The 25069-nt window shown below is 42.6% G+C and overlaps 3 protein-coding genes across 4 annotated transcripts in view; 1 reads left to right on the top strand and 2 right to left on the bottom strand.

The window, feature by feature from the left end:
• The first annotated feature begins 6641 nt into the window (after positions 1–6641).
• On the top strand, positions 6642–10688 carry LOC134300811 (xin actin-binding repeat-containing protein 1). Its single transcript, XM_062985233.1, has one exon. The coding sequence runs from the start codon at positions 6642–6644 to the stop codon at positions 10542–10544; it is 3903 nt and encodes a 1300-aa protein (XP_062841303.1). The 3' UTR covers positions 10545–10688.
• Positions 10689–14787: 4099 nt separating this feature from the next.
• Positions 14788–20131, bottom strand: slc22a13b (solute carrier family 22 member 13b). The gene is made up of 10 exons (XM_062985805.1): positions 19757–20131; positions 19078–19181; positions 18414–18568; positions 17990–18158; positions 17518–17638; positions 17348–17442; positions 16324–16538; positions 15671–15779; positions 15395–15604; positions 14788–15096 (listed from the first exon to the last, which is right to left on the bottom strand). Exons 1-10 carry the CDS (start codon positions 20129–20131, stop codon positions 15015–15017), a joined length of 1635 nt encoding a protein of 544 aa, XP_062841875.1. The 3' UTR covers positions 14788–15014.
• Positions 20132–23875: 3744 nt separating this feature from the next.
• Positions 23876–25069, bottom strand: part of oxsr1b (oxidative stress responsive kinase 1b) — a 29641-nt gene continuing 28447 nt past the window's right edge. For both annotated transcript variants that reach the window (XM_062985325.1, XM_062985326.1), the window contains exon 18: positions 23876–24633. In XM_062985325.1, coding sequence (XP_062841395.1) covers positions 24559–24633 — 75 coding nt within the window. In that variant the 3' untranslated portion in view covers positions 23876–24558. The remainder of the gene's footprint in view (positions 24634–25069) is intronic.

Below are 25069 nucleotides of genomic sequence, written 5' to 3'. Positions count from 1 at the left end.
ACAGTAAGAACTATTTACACTCAAAATCTATAGCAGTAATGGTATGACTTTACCAGTGACGTACTGGGAAATATGATTTACAGATGTGGAAAATTCCAAATACAACAGATTTGATTTTGATTTTCACTTACAGTACATTTACAGTAATTAAGAGTATTTCCTAATTCCTAATCATTACATTATTATTACTGTTATTTTAAAGACTTATAAGTGTGTGACATGCAGACTGGGAGACGGTCCTTTCTCCTTATCATCAGATTAATCTATACTGGGAAGGGAGGTGCTGAAGAACTAATTTTTAGATACCCACCATCCAACATCACATTCATCACATGGATAGATAGACAGATGGATGGATGGATGGATGGATGGATAGACAGAGACAGACAGACAGACAGACAGACAGACAGACAGACAGACAGATAGATAGATAGATAGGTAAGAAGCTGCTGATAGTTTAAATAATAATCTCATAATTATGGGATGTATGACTTAACTATGAACAATAGTTGATGACGTTTATATGCATTATATTATTTTCAGATATCAGGAAGCTGTTGGTGATGAATCTAAAGTCGCAGGTCTAATAAAAAACAAGCAAAGGGTAAAATCCTTTAACTTTACTTCATTCCCTTTCTGCAGCAATAAATAATATAAATCTGTAATGTGGTTTCACACATGATGCCATTTTTATTGTAATGTATTTAGTATCTCTTCTCCTTCAGGTGTCCTTGCAGTTTACACCAACCCCCTATACAGAGCCTAAAGCGGAGTCTCAAATACAAAACAATGTCAGCAAAGACAGGTTCACTTCAGACAACCTGAGCACCAGACCTGCTCTCACTCGCAGTAAGTCGATGGAGGTTCTACCTCGACAGAGAGTCGTGAGCACGAGCTCCCTGAGAGAACTCTTCGAGTCGAAGAACACCACCCATCCCAAGAGCGCCCGCAAACCCAAAAGCATCCTCAAGAAGCGTAACAATCCGGTAACCGAGAACGTCAGGATCTACGAAAAAAGCACCGATGATCTAATGATTGATGTAGATACAGATGGTGCAAATAACCATGAGAAACAAGAGGCGCCGCCGAAGGAGGACACGGTGACCACAAAGGTCGAGGACGAAACACTTTCTTCTCATCCAACATAAAGATCCGACTGTCTATAAATGTAATTAAATATTGTTTTTCTTCTTAAAGGTGGTGAGAATTTCCAGAGAAGAAAGGAGAAAGACGATCACAGGGGCAAATACTGAACGTGTGTCACATCAGACTGGTGAGTACATGGATTATACACAGAGTCTGTATAATAATCATATTTTTAGTCAAACCAACAATGACCCTTTAAAGCAGACATGCCACGACTTCTGTATGTTCAGAATATAGTGGACATGACTGTAAAGTAAACAAAGTACGGCATACCACAGTTCCTAAAACAGACGAGCTAGGTGCTCGACGTGACAACACCGCGGCTAAAATAAAGCTGCGGTGCTTTCTGGGGTTGAGTGGGTGGGTGTGGGTGTGGGTGGGGGGTATGGTATGTTTCAGCTCTACACGCTCCAGGATCTGATTGACTCTGCCTGGTGCGGAAATAGTCCAAAAATAGTCGCCTGGTATTACGGTCTGTGTGGGAGTGGGATAAGAGGGTCAGCTGTCGCCCGAACACTGGGAGCTCTGGGTACTTTGACACACACACACAGAGGACACACACTTAGAGACGAGACTGAGGACCAGGTTTGACCACGGACGCTGGGAGACTGTAGAGAAGGATTCCAATTAGAGACGGAAAGGACAGAGGGGAACGAGGTTTCTCAGGTGAGTGCGGATTCACCTGTTTTAATCAATACTAAATTATTCAAGTATTGCTTCACGTCTATAAACACGCTGCTATTAAAGAAATACTTAAATATTTTTTATATGTACTACATGCTGTGTTTATGTGAGGCTTATGGACAATAATTGTCAAATATATTCAGTATCATACTTAATTACAAAAATGATGATTATTTATCTCTAAATGAACTGATACACTTAATAGAGCATTACAGTAACAACTTTTGGCTCCTTGTAATCAGACCTACGTGTTAAACGTGTTAACACACAACCAGGAATCCTTTCTTCTAAATAACAAAGGACTTGCTTAATTTTACAGATTTAAAACATACACATTTCTATAAATTAAGTATTTATTCTTATTTACATTTATATTGTTGTTACATACAGTATGTGTTTGTGTAGTTTACTGACTGCTGGGATAGCTGCTGCCCTTGGACTTTTATTTTATTTTATAAAAGGTTTAAAGATAAAACATTTGGGTCAAATTTAAAACTAATTGTGTGTGAGGGGTCGCTCTCATAACAATATGAGACGAGGGAAAAAGACGTATAGCATTTACAAATGAGCTCATGTATATATATATACAGTATATACAGTATATATATATATATATATATAGAGAGAGAGAGAGAGAGAGAGAGAGAGAGAGAGAGAGAGAGAGAGAGAGACCAAAAGTTATCTTTGCCCTGTAAAAACGTCTTTCATATCAGTTTTAAACTAAAAGCTTAAAGAATTTTAAATGTAAATTCATTATTACAGACACGTGGCCTCATGCTTTGCCTTCTGATTTTCATCTAATCTCATGGGTGCTTGAGACAGGCATCATTATTCAAGTCATAGCCAAGTGGTTAAGGTACTGGACTAGTAATCAAAAGGTCGCTGTTTCAAACCCCACCCTTGCCAGGTTGCTGCTGTTGGGCCCTTGAGCAAGGATCTTAACCCTCAGTTGCTCAGACTGTAACTGTAATGTAAGTCGCTTTGGATCAAGGCGTCTGCTAAATGCTGAAAATGTAAATGTATTCATCAATGGATTATAAGTGATCAACTTTTATCTCTAGTGTTTTTCTACATTTGCATTTGCAGACTATAAAGCGAGACAAAAAGACCACTCGGCCACTTTTGGAAATCACTGAATAAAAGTATCTCCTAGATGGTGTAAACGTTACATTAATGTAAATAATGTTAAAATGTTGGAAGATTTACTTATAGACATTACAGGGCAGTGGGGGCTCAGTGGTTAATGTTCCACCAATGCCATGTTGCCTCTGTTGGGCCCTTGAGCAAGGCCCTTAACCCCCAATTGCCAGCATTATATACAGTGCAGTGATAGCTCAGTGGTTAAGGTACTGGACTAGTAATCAGAAGATTGCTGGTTCAAGCCTCGCCACAACCCTGAGCAAGGCCCTTAACCCTCAATTGCTCAAAATTGTTTTCAGTCATAATAGTAAGTCGCTTTGGATAAAAGCGTCTGCTAAATGCTGAAAATGTAAATGTAAATGTATATACAGAAAATAAAAGGTGATGGCTAAAAATCGTCACACTGAACCTGCTGCTATTAGTCACTTCACCTCATCTGGGTTTTGATCTGATCTCACGGGGCCCCGGTGACAGAGAGGGTCAAAACCATCACTCACCCTCAATTTCCATCACACCCCAAACCAGCTGAGTCACTACAGCTGTTCTTATTGCTATAAGGAGAACTCGCGCATACGTCTCACTCGCAACGCTGTGACTGATAACCACGCTCATCCTCACCATGAATCATGAGAGTATTTGTTCCTACTGCATCATCAGATTTAACGTTGATTCATGAGTCAGTTCCAGTTAATAAAACAGAAAATCCGAGGGATCTTCAACAAGTTTCCTCACTTTTATATATTGGTTATAAGCGGTGAGGGTGGGAGGAGGAGTAATCGGTCGTGTCTGAGAGACTGAGAGACGCTTATAGTCCGGATTTAGCTCCATCTGATTTCTACCTTTTTGGACATTCAAAGAAGCTTTAAGGGAAAGAAGATTTTCATGTGATGATGATGTGAAAGCAGCAGCGCTTCAGTGGCTACAAGGTCAAGCAAAAACGTAATAAAAGTAAAAATGAAAAGTAATAATAATAAATAGAATAATGTAATGTAATAAATAGAGTTTAAAAAAGTGTGGAAACATTTTGAAGGACCCTCGTATAATTACATCCAGATATAAGAGTCATTTTCTTTTCAAATACTGTAATAGTACTGCAAGGAATCCTGAGGGAACCCATGCAGACACACGTTAAAAGACATTAGAATTAAAATCAAGTTCAATGGAACACAGGTAGCTCAGTGGTTAGGGTACTAGACAAGTAATCAGAAGGTTGCCGGTTTTAAAGTTTCCTCCAGGCCACCCAAAGAGGATGGGGGTCCCTGCTGAGTCTGGCTCCTCTCAAGGTTCCTTCCTGTAATTTTAAGGGAGATTTTCCTTGCTACTGTTGCCCTTGGCTTGTTCAGTAGGGGTTTTTGGTCTGTTGGTCCTGGATTCTGTAATGTTGCTTTGAGACAATGTCCATTGTGATAAGCACTATATAAATTAATTTGACTTGAATTAAGCCCCACCATTACCATATTGACACTGTTGGGCACATGAATGAGGCTCTTAATTTTTTTAATTGTATTCGGTCATAATTGTAAGTTGCTTTAGATAAAAGCGTCTGCTTAGTACCGCAAATGTAAATGGAAGAAATGAAGGAGTTCTAAGGAGTTTCCATGACAGTCTGTGGCTCTCCTCGGCCTGCAGCGGCCGAGATTGTGGGGGGAAAATGGAATAACAAAATTATAAAAAATGTTACTGACTCACTGGACCTCATTTCCTCTGTGAAACTTGCTAACGGTGCCTGTTCGACTTTAATAAGCTTGTTTACTTGACAATCTTTCATACAGACACCAAATCACTGCAGCAGAACTGCAAACACACACACACACACACTAAACAAAACCACATTTGTTTTTACTGTTTCTGTTGAATTGTAGATGATAAACGGAAATCAATCGCGGACTTCAGAGATAGCGCGACGCTCCATGGATGGGAGAAGTTCCCTATTTCTGTCAAAGCAATGTCTGCACTATATCTGTCCAAAGTGACAGCTGCAGAGCCAACAGGAAACCTCTTAAAACCAGTTAGTACTGCTTCTGTTCCTGCTGCGGTTGGTGGAGCCAAGGTCGGGGCACGGCCGAACCTGTCAGACCTGGTTTAGTGGAAATAATCATTACCAATCAGTGATAAACCATCACAAGCTGATCTGATTACGTTCTTGATTTCTGCAAATTCAAAGCAACTGGATGTGCATTGGTCATACAATAATAAACTGTATATAAATAACAATAAGTATTTTTTATCATTTATAGGAGCAGAACATTTTATCTACAACCAGACCAAAAGCTTTCATGGTAAGTTGAAAAGCTCTCTATTTTTAATAGTTTGTGTTTAATTATTGCATGGATTTAGTGTCTAAAACATCTTACTCTGGTGTGTCAGCATACTTAAAAACGAGTCATTATTTTACTAAATTGCTTTTGCTTTTACTTTGTTTTACCATAATCTTTCATGACCCTGAAATTAATAGGATTGAAACACCTACCACTGACAGATAAACCCTCCACCTGTTGTACAGTGGACACCTCTAAATTTTGGGGTTCTTGGTATTGTTCCGAGTGAGCCATGGGTCAGGTTGTTGCTCTAGGGACCGCGTTGTGAGCGCCACACCCAAACGTCTTTCTAATTTACCATTTACAAGCAGTTTAGACTTTGATTTATGGGTAATTGTGAAGTAAAGCTATGAAATGTAAACAGAAATTTACACCAACATCTCCTCAATGCATCACGTTTACGTTTTCAGCATTTAGCAGACGCTTTCATCTGAAGCGACCTACAGTACTGAGACAGTATATTGTCCAAGCGATTGAAGGTTAAGGGCCTCGCTAAAGGGCCCAACAGTGTTGCGGTTGTGGATTAACCTTGGGTGTGAAAGCAGCCTATTTATGATGGCTAACCATTATATATGTAGTTGATCTGTATATGTTGATCTGTACACATCATCACTCCCCTGTACCGTATTCATTAATCTACTAACATGGTAATAACATGGTAGTGTGTGTGTGAGGTCCCTTTACTCTTTTGTGGACACCGTGGACACTTTCTTATAACAGAATGCTGCTGACCTTATATTTTTGGACTGGAGAACTAATCTCCTCCCAGCATTGACAGTGAGGTCTTGGTCTTAAAAACAGGTCCCAGCAACACTGTTGCACCTGCTAACTCATCTGATTGGTGGGGGGTCCTTTTGGAGTAAAGGGGGTGACAGGGCAACAGATGGGCTCCAGTCAGTTAGTGTATACCCATAAAGCTGGCTGTATGGTGAGTGTAGCTCATAAATAACCAAGAATAGAATAGAATAGAATAGAATAGAATAGAATGCCTTTATTTGTCATATATACATATAAATGTATGCCACCCCTGGAGCAGAGAGGGTTAAGGGACTTGCTCTACCCACTAGGCTACCACTATCCATATACAGTACATACCAGATAGGTGTACCTAATAAAGTGCTTAGTGATTATATTGTTATATTATTTAAAATGCTCGACTGTGTTCAGCCAAACTAAAGATTTATACTCACGAGCATCACACAGACCTGCTGGAACCTTTAACAGAAACAACCTGCATCCTAACAACGTGAGGTACGTGTGTGAGCACCTAAAAGCATGCTTGCTTGGATTTTGAAGGGTGTCTTCCAAAATAAACAAGCTAAAGTAAAGTTTGTTGTTTTGTTACATCTTAAGATGGCCGACGTAGCACAGCACGCCTCCGAGCGGCTCGATTCTCCGAGCTCGAACCATGATTCAGCCAGTCCCATTCCACCAGCGGATTCCAGGGCTGACCTCCAGTCCCCCGTCCCGACCCCTCCTCCGAAAGAGGTTCTGTCCACGCTGTACGAACAGCGTCAGAAATGCGAGCTGAGGCGGCTCCTGAAACACACCTGTCCGGAGCTGAAGGGCCTGGGAGACGCGCTGGAGGAGGAGTTCGCCGACATACTAAACTCTGGCATTACCGCAGACGCCGCATACCAGGGTGAGGTCCAGTCGAGGCGCTGGCTATTTGAGAACGGTGCCGTAAACACCGGGGAGTCAAACCACAAGCAGACTGAGAGGAGCGTTCAAGGTGAACACACGTTCGGACAGCTTCTGTCTTGCTTTCAGGATGAAGGCTCCGTAGATGGCGAGAAAGAGCAAACGTCGTACCCAGAACTTAACACGGCCCCACAGAAACAAGGTGAAGCACTTAATGAAGAGGAGAACTTCAGGGTGGATGTTAAAGCCACACGGAAAATGTTTGAAGGTCAGTCAGCGGCCAGTTTTAAAGATAATCTGGAAGACCTGTTTCCTGGAAGGGTTGTCATCGCAGATGAAGAAAAAGGAGCGGTCCTGAAGCAAAAGAAGGACTTTGAGACGTATCAAAACGACTCTGGGAGAATAAACAGTCCGTTTAGCATCGCTGATATTACAGAGGTGGATCAAGATGTCTGCGAGGTGTATAAAGGCATCTCCAAAGCCAAAGAGATTTTTGAAACTGGGTTCTTCAAGGAGAACATCTCATGTGCAAATGAGCACCAAACTATAGATGATGAAACCGTCAAAACAAACGTGAGGAACAGAACTCAGATGTTCGAGTCGACGCCTCTGGACAGAATCAACTGGCAAAAAGAGGAAGAATCCAAAACCACAGAGGAGCGCATGTGCAAAACCCTGTCCTCACTTTACACCTTTAACGTGATTCAATCTCAGGGAACGGTTCTTGAAGCGACCGAGGCCGGGCACGTGAGAAGAGCAAACTACGTCCTCACCGAGAATGAGGGTCCTGAAATCCTACACGAGGAGGTCGTCATGGGAAGCATGAAGAGCATTCTGCTTCAGATTTTAGCCAAAGTGAATCTCAACCCGCTCATAGCCTTGCTGAAAGAAGACGATCAAGGAAACGTGGAGATCCAGACGGTTGACGTGCCGACTTACCATCTACCATTCACGGTAAACCAGGACAAAGAATACAGAACTACCGTCATGGTCCAGGTCATCGAAGACCTGCTTGGGCAGGAAACTTGCCCCGGAAAGGGAGTTTTACTACAAGAACATGAAGCGGGATCAGTCAAAATCGTGGTTTACGTTCTCTTCAGGCATGATGTCCATGATGGAACAGTTCTAAACATGATGGAGTCAAAAGACATCCACGTTTTGTTAAGCGGAAAAGATGACGACAACCCGAACGCCTGCAGTCCACCACCTTCCATCCAGACGGACGCTCCGCGCTCAGACAGGCTTGAAGGAAACGGGAACGTGAAGCTGCTCAGAAGCTGCATTGAGAACGGAGATCTGGATTATTTAAAAAATCTTCAGAAAAGTCCTTCAGATGAAGATCTACGTGAAAGAACTGCAGAAGAGGAGCAAAGTGTCATTTCAAAAGGGAATCTTAAGACTCTCAAAGCCATGTTTACTCCAAATTCAGACTCTGGGTCAACATCTGCACAGCTCCACAAACCTGTCCAAGAAACGCTCAAGAATAAACACGCAGGGACTGAAGGATGCATCGCCGACAACATGAATGTCTCATGTCAAGAAGTAAAGCCAGATGGTTTAGATTCAGTATTTCTGACAGAATTGGTTCATCCAGGAGAAGAGGAGTCAAACCTCGAGGAGGCCATGAAGAGTCTCCACCAGGCCACAATGGAGGCAAGAAGTCTCCAACAAAGTGTTCAGGAGAAGCAAGAGGACAACCTTCCGTTACCACCGGATGATCAGTACCTGACGGAGATCATGAGTGAAGGTTATATCAGCGAGACAGAGTCCGTATTAAGCTTTGAGACCGGACAACAAGCAGGAATGGACGAGAGCTTAAAGGGTAGCGTCCAGTCGGCTCTCGATTCTCTCGGAAAATCCAGCTTTAACGTCAATAAAGGGGATTTTAAAGCTGCCATGATTTACAGAAACTCTGGAAAATCTCACACGGAGCAGAAAAAGGCAACAGACGTCAAGGCTGTCAAAATGAGCGCTGATATGACTGTCAAAGCATGCCCGTCTTCCTTTATGACTGAACAGGTGACTGTAGAGACACAGCATGCGAGTCAAGGCCAGTCTGCAAATAAACCATCGGCATGCTCACCTCTGATAAACCAAACACAGCCACCGGAGAGTAAGACACCACTTAGATCTAAACCGGCCATTCCACTCAAACCAGACCATTTAAAGACGATCCCTTGTGCCAGCAAGACGTCGAATCACGAAACAAAGTCAGACAAACCTGAACAACGATGTGAAGAACCTGTAGAACTACACGATGCCCTGTTCAAGAAAGAAGAACAATCAGAACCTGCCGGTGTGCCACCGCTAAACGGAAATAATCCAGATAACAATCCAAGCCAGGGTTTACATCCTGAAGGACAAGTACTCACAGAGCAAGAAGGTCAAAGAAACCAGAATGGTGCTGGCCCAGGGTTCCACGCCTCCCTGCAAAACTTCGGGGTGAAAACAGGCCCGGCGATGCCACCCGTCAAACCCAAAAGACTCAAAATGGCCACAGATAGCACAGAACAGCAAAACACGACCAAGCCAGACGAAGGCGAACCCAAGGGACAGCCGGAAAGCACCGTGACGATGAGGGAGAAAAAAGGCAGACGAGAGAGCGAAGAAGAACGTAGGCAGAGGTTATCCGTGCACATGGACGAAATCATGAGAGGAAACACCAGCACCGCCATGGAAATCATCGACAAGCTGAGGAAGCAAGACGAGCTCAAAAGCATTCTGCTGAAAGTCGAGGAGATTGAAGAAGACACGAGTCAGGAACATGAAGGTGACATTAGGAAGATATTTGAAAGTGTACCGGATTGGGTCGCTCCCAAGAACGCAGAGGTGGAAAAGAAAGTAGGGAAGGTGGAAACCATAAGTGAATCCGAAGTGCTGTCGTCCATGCAGGTGGCTTATGGAGACCTTGAAAGAGCAAGTGCAGCGATAAATACTCTAAAAGAACAAACCTTATCAAGGCTCATGGAAATTGAGAAAACCATCAAGAAAGCCCTTTACTCCGTGTCTACGTTAAAATCCGATTCGGACATCGCAGGGCTGTCCGGTCTGTTCAAGGAGTCCATGATGTCCGGACAGTTCTCCCCGGTCTCAGGAAACGTACGCAAAATCAGCATCGGCTCAAGCAAATCTGCAAAACCTCAAACCCCAAGCAACCAAGACGTCCCTCAGAAAAGTGCCACAGAAACACCAGTGCACGCGGAGAGATCGAAATCAGAGCTGGGTCCTCCAGCGATCAAACCCAGAGCGGCATCTCCTTCCTCGCCCTCGTTTATTTCCATCCAGTCGACCGCCAGAAAGAACCCAGAGAAAGCTCAGACCTCGACCTACAACGCTCCCGCCGCCAACGAGAAGCGGCAGGTCAGCACGCTGGAGGTGAAAACGGGCCCCAAGAAAGAGACCGTCATCGGCACCAAGACCATCAGGGAGAAGTACGAGGAGACGGACAGCTTCGGAAACACGTTCTACTCCTCCAAAACCTCCACGGTCGTGACCACTCAGGCTGACACCAAATCATGTTTCAGGGGACAGCTCGTGGGCAACCCGAACACGCCGGAAGTTGTGTTTCCAAGAATCAAAACGACTTCCGTTAATGGAGATCAAGCAAGTTCATAAGGAAAACGACAAGGGCTTTAATTCTGCAACTAAAAATTCCTTAATTCTTCAAAACAAAGCAATAAAACTCGAGCTTTTTATAATAAAATGTAAATCTGTGCCCTGTCTACCCCTCAGATAGAAATACTGTACATTATATAAGTTCTACCACCATTTATTTACATATACAGCAATTTGGAATTGATCATAATGATAAAATATTTTACATTCATTATGGAATGCAAAGAACTAAATTATATACCATTTAATTTGATTATCAATTAGTTTTAATGCCTTTTTAAGCTGAAAAATGTACACTTTATCTTTACTATATTCAGCACAGGTACTATCTACAGTATACTATAGCTGATTATAGAATTATAAACTAGTTATTATGAGGTTCTGAATTGTTCAGTGATAGTACTGTATGATAATAAGGATCATAAAGGTTCTATTTGTTTTATGTGTTTTGTTTAGGTTTGTTATAGTATGACGTAAGATAATATTATCGTAGCTTAGCTTAGCACAAATCTGTGTTTAATTTTGTTAACATTCAGGTAGCTTTTGTACTTCTAATATATTTAAGTTGTTTTTCAGTAAAACATGAATCATTTTAGTTCATTCCTTATTATTTTTACCTTTTCAGGTTCTTTTTTACATTTAAAGTTGTTTCTGATTCACTGTAGATGTGTAAGAGTTGTAGTCAAAGAACCGTGTCGTGTTTCATGTAGTCCAAAGCCATGAAAATAAACAGTGTGTGTGTGTGTCTATCATATTCAAAGCCTGTCGTGTTTATTTGAATATCAGCTCCTATTAGATATTAGATACATGAAGCAGTTTAATTTAATTTAATTCTCAAGTGACTCCAAATCAATCGTCTACAATCAGGCTACAATTCCATCCTCCGATCACACTTGTAATCACTCCTGATCTGACTGTAGTTTCAGCCGCTCGCTCAGGATAAGTGCTCAGCATGTCTGAAACCTGTTTACCCCATGGAGAAAATAGCAGCCGATAAACTTCTACTGCACAAAAACTGTTTCTGCTGTAAACACTGCAACCAGAAACTCAGGTAAGAACCTCCAAGCATTTAACAACTTTCAGTCGTTATTAGCTCTGCATGGTCCGCTGATACCTGGTGGTCCAGGGCAGCACATGGTTTCATGTATGGAACTGTGCACTTATGCACATTATTGCTTTCACTGCACTGCATTTAGGCAAGCTGGAAAGAGAGACTCTAATAATAATAATAACAATAATGACCACCATGACAGCAGAGGAAATCCGAGTGAGCATGTAGTACTGTTCACATCACATAGCTGTTTTTTCATAAAATATCGGAGACTGTCGCCCATGTGGTGACTCCTCGGGTTCAAAATTCTGCTTTGCCACCGGTCGTCTGGGCACCATCTAACGAGCATAATTGGCAGTGCCACCAGCAGACATGGTTCTACTAGGGCAGAATGACCAGACTATTTGGGTGGGGTCTTCAAATCCCCCCAGCAGTGGAAGACAAATTGACTACGCTAACTTGGGAGGAAAAGGAGAGAAAAGGTATAAATAAAACTAATAAAATGTGTTAAAAATGATCCGGGATGATATTTGAGGCATTCTGAGCTGGAAAATTTGTCATGTGGGTTCATTCCACAGTATTAAAATAATTAACACTAGAATTTATAGTCACCGATCGGGTAACAATCATAAAATTTTTATGATTTATGTTTCAAAATATAAAACAGTGGCTGATTATATAATTATAGTTATAATAAAAATTACTTGTGGCAGACACAGTGGCGCAGGGTCCTGGGGACATGGGTTTAATAATTAAATAAATATTTCCTCTTTTTAAAAATCATTATTTTAAGAAACCACCAGTTTGGTTGATGTACTTAACACACTGGCATGTACAGCAAATCCTCCACAGCATCCTAGTAGGTAGAGCTGGTTTGGGTCTCGGCTTTGCCGTGCAGCCTCAGTTGGGCCGCATGTACCGTACACGCGTATATGTATACAGTATATGACAAATAAAAGCGTTCCATCCACCCTGGATCATCTTTATCTGTATAAATCTGGCCTCTCTCTGGGTTGTAGCCTGCGTAACTACGCGTCTCTGTACGGAGAATTCTACTGCATCTCCCACTACCAGCAGCTTTTCAAAAAGAAAGGAAACTACGACGAGGGATTCGGGTACGAGCAGCATAAAAAACGCTGGCTGCTGCACACTAACGACCTCTGACGTCCTGTAGCGCCTGTAAGTAACAGGAAGTGTACGGTGATGAGTTTTAGTCTATTTAATGATGAGTATTTGCTCCTGTTAATAACAGGAATTCTTTCTTCAGTTTACAGCTCATCAGACGGACGGACCACTGTGAGATCTGCTGTGAGGAAATAACGACCATGACTGACAGCTTTATTTTCTTTATATAGTTTATCAGTGTTTAATCCACTGATAATGAGGCGTAACGTAGTATAATGTCTGATAGCGCTGCATGAGGGTAAATAAACACTGGCTCATGTGTAATTCAACACTGATAACACTCGTATTCTTAAAACAATCACTTTATATAAAGTTTACTGTAAAGTTTATTAATAAACACACATCACTGATTTTCCAAGAATGTTTTATAGAGTAAATGTCACTAAAATACTTTAATTAAAATCATTTAATAAAGACGTCACACAGAATTTGCTGTCACTGTTTATTGCACAGCAATAGTATTTGGACGCCTGACCATGAGCTTGCTGGACGTCCCATTCCAAAAACAAACAGTATTAAAATATGGCGACCTTATTACACCTGTTAGCTACGGCTTTGGCTGATACCATGAATTCAAAAATTAAGAGGGGCATCCCAATACTTTTGTTCATGTAGTGTACATGTAATAAAGTACAGTCCAGAAAACAGAAATGAGTTTATATATTTATATAATCTTATATCTCATATCATCGTCATCTAATAACCTCATAACATCTCATAATGTCTCATATCATCTCATGTCATCTCATCTTGTGGCGTCTCATAACTTCTTATATCATCTCATAACATCTCATAAAGTCTCATAATGCCTCATATCTTATCTCATATCATCTTATGTCGACTTACAGGGGTTGGACAAAATAACTGAAACACCTGTCATTTTAGTGTGGGAGGTTTCATGGCTAAATTGGACCAGTCTGGTGGCCAATCTTCATTAATTGCACACACCAGTAAGAGCAGAGTGTGAAGGTTCAATTAGCAGGGTAAGAGCACAGTTTTGCTCAAAATATTGCAATGCACACAACATTATGGGCGACATACCAGAGTTCAAAAGAGGACAAATTGTTGGTGCACGTCTTGCTGGCGCATCTGTGACCAAGACAGCAAGTCTTTGTGATGTATCAAGAGCCACGGTATCCAGGGTAATGTCAGCATACCACCAAGAAGGACAAACCACATCCAACAGGATTAACTGTGGACGCAAGAGGAAGCTGTCTGAAAGGGATGTTCGGGTGCTAACCCGGATTGTATCCAAAAAACATAAAACCACGGCTGCCCAAATCACGGCAGAATTAAATGTGCACCTCAACTCTCCTGTTTCCACCAGAACTGTCCGTCGGGAGCTCCACAGGGTCGATATACACGGCCGGGCTGCTATAGCCAAACCTTTGGTCACTCGTGCAAATGCCAAACGTCGGTTTCAATGGTGCAAGGAGCGCAAATCTTGGGCTGTGGACAATGTGAAACATGTATTGTTCTCTGATGAGTCCACCTTTACTGTTTTCCCCACATCCGGGAGAGTTACGGTGTGGAGAAGCCCCAAAGAAGCGTACCACCCAGACTGTTGCATGCCCAGAGTGAAGCATGGGGGTGGATCAGTGATGGTTTGGGCTGCCATGGCATTCCCTTGGCCCAATACTTGTGCTAGATGGGCGCGTCACTGCCAAGGACTACCGAACCATTCTGGAGGACCATGTGCATCCAATGGCGGTGCCGTGTATCAGGATGACAATGCACCAATACAGACAGCAAGACTGGTGAAAGATTGGTTTGATGAACATGAAAGTGAAGTTGAACATCTCCCATGGCCTGCACAGTCACCAGATCTAAATATTATTGAGCCACTTTGGGGTGTTTTGGAGAAGCGAGTCAGGAAACGTTTTCCTCCACCAGCATCACGTAGTGACCTGGCCACTATCCTGCAAGAAGAATGGCTTAAAATCCCTCTGACCACTGTGCAGGACTTGTATATGTCATTTCCAAGACGAATTGACGCTGTATTGGCCGCGAAAGGAGGCCCTACACCATACTAATAAATTATTGTGGTCTAAAACCAGGTGTTTCAGTAATTTTGTCCAACCCCTGTATATCATCTCATAACATCTTATAACATCTCATAACATCTAATAACATCTAATAATGTCTCATATCGTCTCATCATCTCATAACATATCTCATCTCATAACATCTCATAACATCTCATCTTGTATCATCTTAAAACATCTCATATCATCTCATAACACTGTGATCTTCATTGTTTCTTCGGTCACGTCTTGCTTGTTGATTTCAGTTCCACAACCTCCGTTCTTTGCATTTCTACGAATAACAGAAACAGTTAAACACGTTTCATGGTGGCATGGTGGCACCGCTGATAGAGAGGGTGCCATACATCAAAATTCAGCGTGATGTTTGGAAAAATGGTGAACGTCGTACTTTGGTCATATTGTAAGTAACAATAATGCAAACTTTAACAACAATACAGTGTTAACTGCGCCACTTAGTGGTGAAGAAACGCCTGCCAGCTAAACATGAGTCCGTAACACGAGTGTGCATGAGCTACCCGCCAGATCTACCAAATAAGTACTACAAAAATGTTAGTATTTTTCAGACTCACGTGTTCTTCTCCATCAGGGCGTCGGTGTAATCCAGCAGCTCAGTGTTCCGCGTCTCGGGCAGCAGAAAGCAAAGCGCCCCGCCCAAAAACGGCAGACTCCCGTAGATCACCATGGGAATGGCATGATGATAAACATCCAACAGACCAATCAGAGGAGCCAGAATTCCACCCACACGGGCACACATGGCGTTTAATCCCGCCCCGTTCTGCCTGCAGGGACGAAGTCGATTAACCAGCGAATAAACCAGCGACGTAAACCGTCGATCAGAGACTTACCTGACGACGGTGGGGTAGAGCTCGGTGGTGTAAACGTACACGATCGTGAATGACGCGGCTAGAGAGAACTTTCCTACCACCGCGATGATAGTCACCGCAACCGGGTATTCTGGGAGAAATCAAGGGTAAAGTAAGAGGCTTTAAGGTCACCATACGTCCTCTTTTTCCCCGGACATGCCGTCTTATTTTGGGACCTAAAAATGCATCCGGCCGGGATTTCTAAATAAAATTTACTTCCAAATAAGTCAGCTGATACGATTGCGCAATACATCAAAGAAACGACTGTGACGACTGTTTTTTAATTTATTGTTATTATTATTATTATTAAATGCTAATTGGAAGGGAATAAGCTATCTAAGGCATTTAGTAGTTGTCTTGTCTCGTAAAAAACAAAATATGGTCACCCTACGCACCATTAACTCAAAAAGTGGATCTATGTGACACCTTTGGGAGCAAACACACTTCCGAATGAGTCTTGGGTTCCTGATGAGAGTCGGGAGTGTGACACAGACAGCATTCATCTCTCGAACGGGCGGAGTCATTAGGATAATAAATGCACACACACATTTAGCTTAGTACTGACGCTAACGTTCTATTTCCTATTAGAAACCAGCAGCTTAAATAGCAGCACACAGCGCGTTACGTTTGCACACCTGCTGGAATGGCGAGGATCAGCAGACACGACGTTCCCCCGAGAAGCAGCATCGCGCTCTCAGATTTCTTCCTCCCGAAGCGCTCGATCAGCGGGTAGCACCCGAGCCGGGCGGGAACCTCGACGATGCCGAAGACGAGCTGCGTCAGGTAGATGTCCAGGCCGAAGTTGCCCACGTTCAGACTGATCCCGTAGTAAACGAGACTGATCACGAACCTGCAAAGAAGAGGAACCGACGACTGAATCGCTCAGAGCAGAGAACAGCATCTTTATACACTGAGTGATGTCTGAAATATAAATAAAATTGGTGTTTAGGGGATTTAAAATATTATGCAAAACACAACCCAAACAATCCTTGCTCAGGGGTCCAACAGTGGCAGTGGTGGGGATTGGTACCTTACGGTTTTGGGATATCTAGAGTAGCTTCACAATGAATTGTATCTTGATTTTATCATTAATTAAACAAACACACCAAAAAAAATCCAACGTTTGCTGTATACAGTTTATCATTCGTTCTCAGTAACTGCTTCATCCTGATGATCATGGTCCCAGTGGGTCTGGTGCATGTCTTAAATGCAAGGCGACCTAGTGTCATGTCTGGAAGGTGAGAGGTAATTAAATTACCAAGAGAAAATCTAGCTGAACTTGGCAACCTGGCAATTTTCTCTTTACGGCCTCCCCTCCCTCGGGCACGCCCGATTGTGTATGGTGAGCACCCAGCCAGGCCGGTAGCCATTAGGTTGTACAACTTCACTTTCAGTCAATTACAGGTAACAACATCCATGATAATAAACAACTATAGACGGACTTATTAATATTGAGTTTCGCAACATTTAGACGGTTGATATTTAGAATCTGGCACAAACATTTTCTATTCGGACAGGAGCATAACTGCTTCATTGTTCGTTAAGTTGTCGACGTCCCTCCTGACATCTAATATCTAAACCCTTTAAAACAAACCGTAGCCAAGTTTAAAAAATAATTAGGTGCCACATAATTTATTATTTAGCTTTATCTGAACTCACCAGATGTAGCACATGATCAACGTTCTCTTTCTCAGAGCTGCCACCCGGAACAGGTCCAGTATGCTGCCGGTCCTCACCGTGTTCTCTGCCTCCAGCTGATGGATCATTTATTCACGTTAATATTACTTACACAGATTTGAGATTTACGTAAATACGGTTTACATAAATACCTTGTCAAGCAGAGACTTGGGAACTTCCTTGCCGTTGATCCGCGCCGCTTGTAGGATGATCTTCTTAGCCTCCTCCTGTCGGCCCTGAGTGAGGAGCCATCGAGCTGATTCCGGCAGGATCCTGTAAACATTTGAGATAGTTATTTTCCCTCCCCAAAAAATACATAATGGCCTTTTTTTGTTTTTACATGACGTATCCACAGCATTTATAGTGCAGGCGTGATTAGCACCAAGCGTTTCCCTGTACTGAAGAAAGAACAGAAAATGTGTTGAACTTACCATGGACATCCAGGGACAGCCAGTCAAAGTTTAAAATATGCATTTTGTTTTATTATTTATAAGTAAATACAGTTATTACATTTATAAAATTAAAACAAGATGGCATCATCCTCAAAGCGTCCTAAGCCTATGCTGTCTGACAAGGTCGCAGGGTTGCTGCCACTTGACATCATGGATCCTCATTACACCTTACCAGAAGTAGAAGCCGAGGATGACGAGTGGAGCTGAGGTGACCAGGTGAAGGATCCTCCAGCTACGGATCCCGTAGGCCAACCCGGACAGCACCATCAGCCCCAGAGCATAACAACAGTGAGACAGGATGGTGAAGAGAGACCGGCGGGACATGCTACACCACTCGGGACCTAAAAAACATCCGTCGTGCGTTTGAAAGATAGATTGGGGATACTTGGGCATTTTATAGACCTGGTGTACTGGACAGTAGTGCTGGGTCATTATATGGTATTCACCAGCTTTGGAAGCATATATTTTATTTAATATAATTGATTAAACACACTTAAGAGCAATGTGTATGGCTCAAACACTTGATCTTAATAATTAAGAAGTGTGTCTACATACTTTTGGCCACAATAAAAGGGCATAATGAACTCAGTATGCACCTAAGATGTTGGTAGTGATGGTGATGCCAGATATGGTGGTTCCCACCACGAAGCGGAGGGCGATGTACACGTAGAAGTTAGGTGAGAACGCAGCACCCACACCAAACAAGAACTGCAGCAGCAACGAGAGGAGGAGGACAAAACGCCGGCCGTACCTGCAAAATGATATTAAAATATGACTTAATACGTCAGCCCTTCTTTCCCCGGTGATCTTCTACTGGAAATGAAGCAGTTTTAGTGCGGCGATACTGCTTCAAACTGGTTATTAGTGCTGGAACCAAGGAGCAGTGAGGTCAGGAAATTAGTGCTTTGATTTTTCTCACAGCAGGCTGATTGATAAATAATGCAGCAGCAGTTTATGCTGATTTGAGAGGGAAATTACTGCATTTTTACATGCAAATTCACTGTTAATGCTTCACATTCAGCAAAAAAAAAGCATAAATCTTTATTCTGCACTTAACTGTTGGCCATTTAAATGATGATATGATGAGTAAAACATGTTATAACAGGAGTCCTGTTATAATTTGGTGGTTTTAATCAATTAACTGGTGAACATGATACCAGCTATACTGGTGCGAGATACACTAAAGAACGATTATACCAACATTAACAGCAAGTACAAGCAATCACAATGATTAATTAATTATACAGTCAGTGTACGTACCTGTCAGCCATTGGCCCGAACAGCAGAGCTCCGACGAGGAGTCCGGCCATGTAGATGGACTGAGAGGTTTCATTCAGACTCTTACTGTCACAAACCAAGTCGAACTGCACAGATAGGTGAGAGGAGGAAAAATAAGAATCAAGGGAACGAAAACAATCGTTTCTGCTAGGGCAGGATGACCGGCTTATTTGGGTAAGGTCATCAAACGCTGTGTAAGGACCCTGATTAGCAGAATGCATGTGTAAAAAAGGGTTCCGCTAAGGGCTCCTAAGGGTCGGAGGAGGCATGGGCGGCAATATACCCATCTCGACTGCAATCAGGGATCCACCAGCAGCTAAATTTGGAGAAAATTTAAATGTTGAGTTGGGTTGAGCAACTGAAGCTCCTCTGCACACGACTAGACAAACGACGTCTTTATAAAGCTCGCTTTGTGCTCTTGGGACCTGCACTGAGAGCGCACTGTCAAATGCACCTCCCAACGCCTAGGCTGTACTGGCCATCCTTCAATTGAGACGTTAGCCAATCATGTATCATGTCGTGCAGACACCAGACGGGCAGATAGCACCACTGAGACTGGAACCCTGGATCTCCAGACGCCATCCCATCTTATAGGTCGTATTTAATAACTAATTTACGAATTGGTCAGAAACGTACAGTATCTTTAATATAAAAGTCTTACCTCAGTGATGAGGGTGCTGGTCCCCTGGGGTACCTGATAAATCCATCCTTCAGTACATTTCACTGTACTGTTTAACCCGTAGGCTTTGATGTCCTCTAGTTCCAGATCGACAGGCGTGAACATCAGGCACCTCTCGTATTCACCCGCGTTATCTGTAGGTACCGTCAGATTGAGCTGCTCCTCCCGGGTCAGGTTGGGTCCTTGTTTACGGATCCAGTCGGTGTTACAGGTGTGAGGAAGGTTCAGACCCGTAAACACCTGCACGAACATGTGGAAGGCTGAAAAGATGTTGGGGAGGCAGATCACCCCCAGGAGGCGCATCTGGAAGGGCCCGAAATCCCCAATGGCCGTTAACACCTGACCGAAATCGATCATGTTTAGAGAGTCGAGGGATTCCTTGGGAGGGAAAACATCTGTCAGGAATTACACCGTGTGTGAACAAATGAATCCGGTTCAGACTAACAGCTGTACACACACACACACACACACCTTATCAGTCAGTAAAAAACTGCAAGTTAATGGCAAATAATAATATTACACAGGAACTTACTCAGCATGCACCATTAGCTAGGTTTAATGTCCCGCTGTGTGTGTGTGTGTGTGTGTGTGTGTTAGTATTTAGGGACTTTGGATTGTACAGACAGACGCATCAGCAAAGCAGCAACATGAATGTAATTAATTAACCTTCCACCATAAAACAGTGAATACGATGGTAATAAACAAACACGCTGCTATAGATACGACTACAATCAAAGAGATGTAGAACTGTATAAGTACAGATAAGCAAAAATAAACAAAAATAAAACAGCATGACCAAAACAACCAAATCCTTTATACAGTGGGTTCAGAAAGTATTCAGACCCCTTGACTATATTTCTTACAGTCTTTGTGTTGTGGATTTGATTTTGAATGGATATAATTGCTGTTTTTACCCCTCAATTTACATTTGATAAAGTTATTTTTGTATTTATTATGAATCAGAAACTGAAATATCTGTTCCACAAAAAGTATTCAGACCCTTCGCTGTGCCTCCAAAAGTCATCTGAGATCGATTGGACACAGTTTGGAAAGTCACAAACCTGGGTCTGTAAGTGTGCGCAGTATACTCTGCACCATCAGGACCAAAACCAAGCCGTAAAGTTCAGGGATCGTTCTGTGGAACAGATCAAGCTCAGGGCAACGATATAAAACAATATCTGAATAATTAGGACCACAGCGTCCTCAATAACATTGAAATAAAGAAGCTTGGCACAACCTTAAAGCTGGCATTCTGGCCAAATTGGGCATCCGGACAAGAGAGGTAAGAAGGAACCCGCTTACCTTGGTCATGGCAGGGTGAGGAGGTAATACGATCAGCAGAATCAGGTGATTATGCTTTACAGCTACATACATTTTGTTTATGATTTTTTATTCGACCTAAGCAACACAAACGGCACATCTTACTCTCTCTCTCGCTCTCTGTACAATCTGGTCCAACTGTGGTTTACAAGATGTAACATACAGCCTCCACAAGGGGGCGTTCACATACAGGTTTATATAATAATTATTATTGTTCTCTGTGACCCGTTTTTTTTGGTTTGCGACCCGACTCAGGGTTTGAAACACCGTGCTTTACAGCAGCCTTTAATGTTCTTAGTGTTATTGCAGTGCTGAAAATAGTCCTCCAACCAAATAACATCTCATTTAATTTGCGCTCGCGTTGTGCTCTTGGGACCTGCACTGAGAGCGCACTGTCAAGTGCACCTTCCAATGCCTAGGCTGTTTGGCCATCCTACTCTTCAGGTATTAGCCAATCATGTTCATGCAGAGACCAGACAGGCCGACAGCGTCATTTAAATTTAAATTATTTTAGCTTTTGAACCTTTGGACTTCGTCGTCCAGTGTTGTTCTTTGACCCATGTTGGTCCTGAAGGCTTTTAGGTATCAGCCATATTTTAATTTTAATTTAATTGCAATATGAGGGAAGTGAGTCCTGGAACTGAGGCCCTGAGAAAGCAAATCCAGTGATGTTCTTTAGCCCACGTTGGTCCTGGATGAGCCTCGTTTCGTTTCACTGTGTACCTGAATATAGTGGAAATGATATAACCTCTTGACGTTCAACAGCCAAGCTGTCTACTGGAATGTGGAGTAACTAGTATGTGTCCAAACACAGTTCAGGCACCCCACACAACACGAGTCAGTCTGAGCACTTAACACACACCACACGAGCCGATATGTTCATTCTTTATTGATTTAAAATGATCAGAGAAACATGCATCCAAGTCCAAAACCAACAAGAGCCGAGAACAAGCCGGAGGAAAATAAAAACCCTAAAGCAAAATTCAGTATCTTACAGTCTGCTGTTATTGCCTGTGATCATTCAGAGTGTGAAGACAGTCTGTCCAAATACTACAGCATCGTTATAACACAATTATAACAGCAAATCAAAAGTGGGTAGAGCAACATCGGGCACAGGAAACGTCGAAGTGCTGAACGGGCGTTTAATTCAATCAGGAGTGAACGCTGGTGAACTGGTGGCACGGTGAACTATAGTGATCTGAATACTTTTATGACTTTACATAAACAAACGGGAATAAATCATCGATAATACATTTCATTCAGTGCCTGATTATACAGGAATTACACCAATCAGTCATAACATTAAAACCACCTCCTTGTTTCTACACTCACTGTCCATTTTATCAGCTCCACTTACCATATAGGAGCACTTTGTAGTTCTACAATTACTGACTGTAGTCCATCTGTTTCTCTGCATGCTTTGTTACCCCCCTTTCATGCTGTTCTTCAATGGTCAGGACCCCCACAGGACCACCACAGAGCAGGTATTATTGAGGTGGTGGATGATTCTCAGCACTGCAGTGACACTGACATGGTGGTGGTGTGTTAGTGTGTGTTGTGCTGGTATGAGTGGTCCTGACCATTGAAGAACAGGGTGAAAGCAGGCTAAAAAGATATGTAGAGAAACAGATGGACTGCAGTCAGTAATTGTAGAACTACAAAGTGCTTCTATATGATATAATGGACAGTGAGTGTAGAAACAAGAAGGTGGTTTTAATGTTATGGCTGATCAGTAAATTTCTCATGTTGATTTATATTAACTTTCTAATAAAAAATAATGAGAATAAACAGTTCTGCTAGATCATCCTATTAATAGAAAAGAAAACAAATCTAAATCCTGGTTATATTATTATTAGAATCATTTTAAGCTAGAGGTTCATTTATATTTGCAGCTTTACTTGAATCACATTCAGACAGGAATCAGACCAGAGTTCATTCCAACCTCCATAAAACACCATCAAGTTTTCTTTACTGATCCAATTTGGAGCCGAATTCATGTCATAACACACTCTAATCCTTAAGATCCAGCTGTGTGATGTAATAAGAGTCCTTACCCACCCTCGAGGGCCAGAGAACACTGTATAATATCAGAATCTGTTTACAAATAAACATCTGGACAAGCAGGAGGAGGAAACACTGACAGCCATTGATATGCAGAGAGAAGGTTCGAGCCATTTTCACGTAGCTGCACGCGCTCGTGCACGCTCAAACCGCCGCACTTTTGCTGAAAACGTCAGACAGACTCCTCCACACCGAGAGGAAAGGGCTACGATCATCCACACACGCGGCACGCCGGGGAAAACAAAGCGCCACGATAGCCGGCGTCACTTCCCACCATCGCATCCGTCCAGGACGAGAGAAAATGAAGGCAATGAGTGAAACAAAGCGATCATATAAAAACCAATCAAAACAAAAACAACCCAAAGTCACGTTATTATTTACAGGCCAGAGGATTCGATCAAGATCAAGTACTGCTTCGCGTAGGAGGAGGAGCGCTCCGAAGACACCAGACGAGACAGAACACACACACACACACACACACACACACACAGAGTCGTACGACCGCGCACGATCGATCAGCGTCGCATATAAAACCAATAAGTTAATCCGTATGGAGTAGTGACGTGTGGAAAGGAGGCGGGGAGCCGGATACGACGATTCCACACAGGACTGTACACTAAAACTGGAACCTTTTCAGACGGGAGCTGTTTAAAACACATGTGATTTGGTGATGAGTAGCGCTCGCAGTGTGGTAATACTAACCAGTGCATCACGTAGACGATGTTTTATTTAATTTATTCATTTCCTTCTGTACAGCAGATAATGAGGATTCAGAACAACCTAGAGCGCCTAAAGACAGAGTGATACTTCCGATACTTTTCCCAAATGTTTATTTGACAGACGCGGCGTGATACGGCTAACGAATACAGCGCTGGTTCCACCTGTGCTAGAACTGTAACCAAAAATACATGAAACCACGGTAAACTCCGGAAACATGGAGGTTTTGCCTCAGACATGCAGTCAGTAGCTCTGTTGAATATAAGGCATTGTTATACGGATCGGGATGAGGGGAGTTGGTTCAGTTGCGTGAACCGAACTCAGGTATCACAGGGGGGAATAAAAACGCAGGGAGACGCGGCCGGTGGGCGTGGAAAAACAAAATTCTCCTACACATACACTGTAAACGTTACTCGACTGATTCCTATAAAATTCCCATCTCTCATCCCCCACCCCCCACCCGGGGAGGTTTGTTTCCGTCCTAGGGGCTCACGCAATGCAATGCAATGCTACGCTACACTTTTCTTTGGCAGAAGTGGTATCTGAAAGTGGCCGAGGGCTGGGTCAAGGGAACAAATGTGCGTCGTTCTGTTGAATTTTTTGTTGTTTTGTTTTTTTTTCTTCGTTTCGTTTGTGTGTTTTTCACATTTTTAGGCAAGTCGTGGTCCCCGCACCCGAGGCGAACTTTAACTGATACTGAGCTGAGCGAATCCCATGAGCTTGATGTCGTCCGGCATCTCCGAGCCCTCCACGCCGGACGCCTGCAAACACACAGGAACGTAGCGTCATCAGAGACGACCGATCTGTAAATCTATATGCTTCGTACTTCGTTTACCTTTCAAATAATTCAATACTTGACATGTATTACACTATTTTACCTCATTAAGGTAAATACATTTGTACTGTATCAAAATCAAATGCTTTTATTCAGGCATTTTGCATCAACAGGGTCCAAAAACTGTCTGATGATGTACAGTAAATTTAGAATATGGAAGATGTTTATTATAAGACAACAAGTATGTGGACGTCCAAGCTTGAGCTTAATGAGCGTCCTAATGTAAATAAATGCTTTAGTTTGTAGTGTGTCTGTAAGAACTTCATGTTGGTTTACTGGTCAGTAGGGTTGAAGTCAGGGACCGAAATTCCCACCAAACTTGAACCCACACCTTACCCACAGTGCCACACATCTTGCCGTCT

The sequence above is a fragment of the Trichomycterus rosablanca genome, chromosome 23 (assembly GCF_030014385.1).
Source record: "Trichomycterus rosablanca isolate fTriRos1 chromosome 23, fTriRos1.hap1, whole genome shotgun sequence".
NCBI classification, from domain to species: Eukaryota; Metazoa; Chordata; class Actinopteri; order Siluriformes; family Trichomycteridae; genus Trichomycterus; species Trichomycterus rosablanca.
This window is presented reverse-complemented; position numbering and strand designations above follow the sequence as displayed.